The following is a 6,000-nucleotide window of genomic DNA, read 5'->3' on the forward strand; positions in this document are numbered from 1 at the left end:
CCACTACACTGACAGTTGGAGAAATCATGTATTTTAGGGGCTTCCCTGCAGCATTTCTGGTTTTTATCAACTCAAATACACACTAGACACAAAAGATTCTAAAATCCACGTCTGCTACAGTGGCTCTATCTTTAGTCACTTTAATAAAACCAGCACTTACCACTACTTTCATTCCAGATTCTGTGCTGTTTTTCTTGTAACTGCAAGCAGAAAATGTCATGATCATGGACACAGTTACAAAGCCTTCTTTTTAGGGGCTTCAAATGCATGCTTCCACAGCCCTGCAGTGGAGAAGTGAACTTTCAAACCCCTCTGTGGAAGCTCTTCTACCCTGCATAGAAGAATGCAAGTCATATGGTTAGTGCATCCTCTGAGAAACGTACAGGTTTGGGGTCTAGGCCTTCTTCCAAGGTTTATTTCAATATTTTTATTTGGAGATTATTAACAGATTTTTGATTAAGCAATCTGTGGATCAAGCCACGCACAGGAGAAACAAATGCTCCAACCACCATTTGGGGAGTCAGGCAGAACAGCCTTCAGGGACTGGCTGTGGGGGCCTCCAGCACAGCTTGAAGCTTCCTCCTCTTCTGAGATGGGAGGTTGAAATTTGTCACCTTTCAGGCAGCAGAGGAAATTGTTGTCTCTTCTGGAACATGGACTCCTTTGTAAATGGGGGCCATAGGTCACATCTAAAAGAGAGATGCGAATGTTGCTTTTGGTTTGTTCTTTCATGAAAAGAGCTTGGTGCCCTACTTTCAGGAGAGGTTCAGAGCTGTATATTGCGGATAGAAGGAATCATCTCCAAGCAGCGGCTCATGCATCTTGAAAAGAACATGCAGTCAACGTGCTGGATCCCAGTCCATGGCACTTTATCTTTCTGTGGTTTGTAGTAGGGGCCAAATACCTAAAAAACAATCCTGAACACCTCTGTCTCTTTGTATGATTCAGGTGTCTAGAGAAACGGTATAGATTTTGTGATTTTTAATTCCTCAGCTGCCTTTTCAAATTCTCTGTGTCTGAGTACTAGGAATTTTAGGGAGTTGAAAGCTACTCAGTGAACCAGAAAAGAAGGTATTAACAAATAAAAGATACAGAAAAGCTATAGAAGCAGGTACTGCAGTCTGCTTCACAGAAATCTGCATGTCAAAAGAACTGTAGATGCAGTTTTCTCCCTTCATTGCATCACCAGTTTAGGAACCCTCTCTTACTTCTCTTTTCCGTGTTTTGTCTATATTCTATGCTTTTTTCTGAGAAATGTATTGCCTGCCCCAGCAGATACCGATTTAGAATAAACTAAGTAAGACCAACAAATGCAAGCAAACATAACAAAAGCCACTTAACTACAGCCTCTACAACAAAAGATGAAGTAGACATTGCTAGTGGAAGCAGTGGTTGACGAACTGTCCAGCAAGCACCTCTGGAATTTGAACAGAATTACATAGTCTTGCTGTACTACCCGCAAGAAAAAAAGAGAAGCCAATGAATTAGCTTACAATTTTTATAAATAATTGCACCTTTAATTTGCACAGATAAAGTTGTAGAAGCAATTGTACATAATTATTTTTTCACTAACCTCCTGCTGTTGTGCTCAGTTTCTCAACTGTTTAATTATCTTCAGTATCTTTTTTAAGTAGGTTTAGATTACTTGCAGATTTTTTTCTCAGCAAGCCTACAAAGGACTGGCTCAAGTCAGGAAATGCGTTAGATACTTAGGTCAATGTGTACAGGCCTTTTAAATTTATGCAGTGAAGGAGGTAAGGGATCAGCAGAATGTCTGCTGGTAAAGCAGACAGACGCCACACTGGAGAAATGGATTCCATCTCTGCTCGCCACAGAGGCTCTATGAAGTCACTTAAACCAAACTTTTGAAAGGTGTCCAAACAGTTCAAGTTCCCTATTTTTAGAGTTCCCAGACTGAGAAATATGAGATGATTTGCGGAAGTAACAAGTGCCAAGAACTGCAGCTGAAAATGACTGAAGCTTTGAACATATCAGGAGATATATAAAGCTAAATACACCGAGAAAGGCTGCACCCCAAGTTTTTCAAGTTGTTCACGCCAAGCTGGAAGACAGTTGACATTTTTGCCTTGGTCTGCCTTTGCTTTAGTTGTTTCTAGTGAACACAGTACAACTGCATCAGAAAAAGATACTGAAATAACTCCTTAATAACTGCCAAGTATTTTGCCTCCCTGCTGACTGCACCAGAGATTCCTACAGCACAAGTTAAGTAAGGCCTAAGGCCATACAGTGAATACAGAGGATAAAATAAGCTATTTAATAATGGCCCATTTGTGTTCTGAATGATATTATGTACTTTTTCTTGATTTTTTTTTTCACCAGAACCAATACAGACACTATTGTTCCTTTTAGAAACAAAACCAGTTACTATGCAATAATGAGTATTTCTTCACACTCTTCTCTTGGTATACTTTAAAATTATTTTTCATCTCTCCAGACATAACTCATTGAAGGATCAATACTGCCTTTGTTTTTTTTTTTATCTCCATTTATATTTAGGGCCCACACCTCTTCAGCTTTGACATGTATTTCAGATGCCCATTTCTGACTGATCAGGTACTGATGGCAAAACCTGAACTCCACTTTGAGAATGTATTGCTATATATCACCCAACTGTAAGAAATTATTCTGATCTAGGTCAAGCAAATATTGCATCTTCTGTTCTGTTAATACAGAGCTGCTGATTACAACAGTTCAGGTATATGCAGCCAACAAATTCCATACAAATAGTCTTTGGGCCAAAGGAGGAAATCATCGTTTACAAATTAATTAGATGGCAACAGAAAATAGAAAAAACAGACGTTTATTTATTTAGTTCTTGCTCTAATTTGGCCAACCTCCTTAAAATTTAAATATTTTATTGGAGCACCATCAAAATCTATAAACTAATAAGTGCTAGGTAATAGTTATTCTAGGATTAGCAATATTTTCTAACACTTAGAAGAAGAGAATATTTAACTGTAAATTCCCCAGGGATATGTAAACCAGAGCAACTGCTACTAAGTTGTTCAAAATATTCTTCTGCAGTTTAAAATAAAGGGCAAGTCTCTGAATTCATGCCAGTACAAATCCTGGGGACTACGCCAAAGAAAATGAGAAATCAGCTGACTTGTACTTAATTGAGTCAATAAAACACCATATTATTGTTAAAGGAGGTTCTATTTATTGAATGGGAAAGGATTTGATGCAGAAAGACATAGAGATCTCTCAGTTACTTATACCAAGTCTACAGCATTGATAATGCTCTACACTATTATTTTGTTCTGGGAAGAGGACTGGTCATGGAACAATGGCAATTGTACAGCAGCAAATGACTGCTTTTAAACTAGTTCATGCTATATGTCTTAGTCAGCAATTAAATGAAATCTTAATGTATTTCATAAATGGTCAAGATTTCCCTGTGTACAAACCTTTCTCCCCACAAAACCCAGTTTGTAAATTCAGTGCAACTACCTTTAAATTTTGTACTGTTGAAGAGTTATTTGAGGACTTATGCTACCTTTATCATGTTGCTAATCTTTCCATTGCTGAAGTCATTTGCATTTAAATCAGAACACCGCAACAAGTTGAGATTAGGATAGTTTGTTCTACGAAGTCCTAAAAAACACTGGAAATTTCTAACAAGATTTTTCTTGGATGTATTTATTTTAATGCTTTTCTCATAATTTCTAAATGAAGAAATTTCTCTAAAACTGTAATCTGCACACCAGTTTTAAATAACCTGGAGAACTGACTTGACCAATGATTCCTCTAGTGACCAATGATTCTTTCTAGCAGTTAAATTTGCTTTAAAAGAAAAAAATAACCAATACAATGCCTTAAATAATCACATAACATGGTTTGACATAGACCAACTAAGAAAATAATAACCAATACAATGTCTCAAATAATCAAATAACATGATTTGACATAGCTTTACTAATTACTTTGGGAATATTGTTAAACCGCTTACATGGTATAGTGGTAGCCTTCTGTGGGATTAGCTAACAGAGTTTACGACAGGAAAACAGATAATGCCTGCAGTGAATCAGTGGCACAAACACTGGAAGGAGGGAAAATTGAAGACACATTTATGCAGTTCAAAGTTTAAACAAAAACCAAAACACATGTTCTGCTTCTTTTCCAGTTATACCAGTTCATCTCTAATCCCCACAGGAGCGAGTCCAGTCTTAGCCAAAAAGGAACGTAACCCACAGTCAGTGTTTTCTTGTGCCTTAGACTGGAAGCGTAACAGCTCAGGCAATAAAGCACAGCTGACCCGTTGGCACAGCCACAGTGAGAGGTGAGAGGGCAGTTGACACAGTAACTGAGACGAAGAATCTGGCAGTCAAAAAGAAGCCAGATCTCTACTACTTAATACCTCCCTCACTGCACCTTCAGGAGCTGCTTCTGAGATGGAAGCCTGTTCTATCTGAGCTGTTGCTAATACATTTCTAGTAAGCAGAAATACCTGTTGATATAATATATCAGATATATGGCAACTTCACATGTGTACAGAATTATTTAATAATGGTATCTCATGATAGTTCTCAAAAGAGATGAACTATATTTTCTTGGGAGGGGAAGTCTAATTAAATATTTTAATATTGCAGAATATCATGACCCATCCCACTGAATTATGGACTGCCTATACAAGTTTGTAGTTTAAGTCCTGTAGAGTGTATTTACTGACATACTGTAAAATGTTGTTTTAACACTGACAAAGCCAACATATAACTGCCACTGTATTATCATTATTACTCATAAAATACACCTTTTCCCCCTAAAATTTATATGTTAATTGCGAATTCCACTGAGCACAGCTCCACCAGTGTTTCTGGGGTATCAGGTATTGCCTTGCTATAATAATAGGTCTTGTCCAAAGCTACTTTCCAATGTTCACCTCAGTAACTTCTGTACTTACTCAAAATACATATTCTGTTTTAGCTAGATGTTTTAGAGAAGATTAATAAGTTATTTTTTCACAGGCTTATTTGATGCTTGTAATTAGTCAGATCTACGAATGCCCAAACGCCAGATCTTCCTTGACCCTTCACTTAACAATTATCTGATTCAACCATTTCCCTCAGTTATCCTGAAAACCCCTGAGGTTTTTGTTACATTTCCCCTACCTCCATGCTGAAGCTCCGTTGTCTCATTTCACTTTCCTACTGCTTTAGCTTGGTCGCATACCGAATCTGCAGTTTAAATAAAAGCAGGTAACTCTTAAAATAAAGCACTAAATTTCCTACATCACACTAGTAGTACACCCATAGCATTAGCATCGTGTCACCCTTCCTCACCGAAGCAGTGTGGCCCCGGGACAGTGCTGCGGCTCGCAGGCCGGCTCAGAGGCAGGAGAGGACAGCCACCGCGACGGCTTTGTGCTCACGGCACGGCCGGGATGGCCACCGCGACGGCCCTGCTCTCACAGCGCGGCTGGGATGGCCACCGCAACGGCCCGGTGCTCACAACATGGCTGGGACGGCCACTGGGACAGCCTGGCACTCACGACATGGCTGGGACGGCCGGGATGGCCACCGGGACGGCCTGGCGCTGGCGGCACGGCCGGGATGGCCACCGGGACAGCCTGGCGCTGGTGGCACGGCTGGCACGGCCACCGGGATGGCCTGGCGCTCACGACATGGCTGGGACGGCCACCAGGATGGCCTGGCACTGGTGGCATGGCCGAGATGGTGAGTGCTGCGGGGCTGTGTGCATCGGGGAACCAACCACCACCTGCACCACGTATATCATAATACATACATGTATGTATATGTTCACTTTCCCCTCCTCTACTGAGAATCTTGTTTAAGTAGCTGCTCCTGTTCTGATCAAGCCGGCGCTGTGGGAAGGGGCACCTTTAGAGCAAGACTAAACCCACGGAAATAACCTGCACTTCTGGGGTGTCCCGGGAACGACCCGCCGCTGGCAGGGAGCGTCCGGCGGGGACAGCAGGGCCGCGCCAGCGCCAGCCCCGCCGCAAGGCCCCAGCCGCCGGGC

At 41.1% G+C, this 6,000-nt stretch overlaps 2 protein-coding genes across 3 annotated transcripts in view; one reads left to right on the forward strand and one right to left on the reverse strand.

Moving 5' to 3' along the window:
- Positions 1-5,508, reverse strand: part of CIITA (class II major histocompatibility complex transactivator) — a 47,735-nt gene extending 42,227 nt beyond the window's left edge. Inside the window, exons 1-3 of one of the 2 annotated variants that reach the window (XM_026061824.1) lie at positions 5,301-5,508; positions 5,130-5,195; positions 161-331 (exon numbers count right to left, since the gene is read on the reverse strand). The gene's annotated coding sequence lies outside the window, so the exon portion shown is untranslated. Of the gene's footprint in view, positions 1-160; positions 332-5,129 lie in introns of both variants that reach the window. The other variant, XM_026061826.1, reaches the window with a different exon arrangement.
- Positions 5,402-6,000, forward strand: part of TVP23A (trans-golgi network vesicle protein 23 homolog A) — a 12,035-nt gene continuing 11,436 nt past the window's right edge. The window contains exon 1 of the mRNA XM_026061873.1: positions 5,402-5,693. Coding sequence (XP_025917658.1) covers positions 5,402-5,693 — 292 coding nt within the window. The remainder of the gene's footprint in view (positions 5,694-6,000) is intronic.

Source organism: Apteryx rowi, unplaced genomic scaffold (assembly GCF_003343035.1).
Source record: "Apteryx rowi isolate R43461 unplaced genomic scaffold, aptRow1 scaffold_186, whole genome shotgun sequence".
Lineage (NCBI taxonomy): Eukaryota > Metazoa > Chordata > Aves > Apterygiformes > Apterygidae > Apteryx > Apteryx rowi.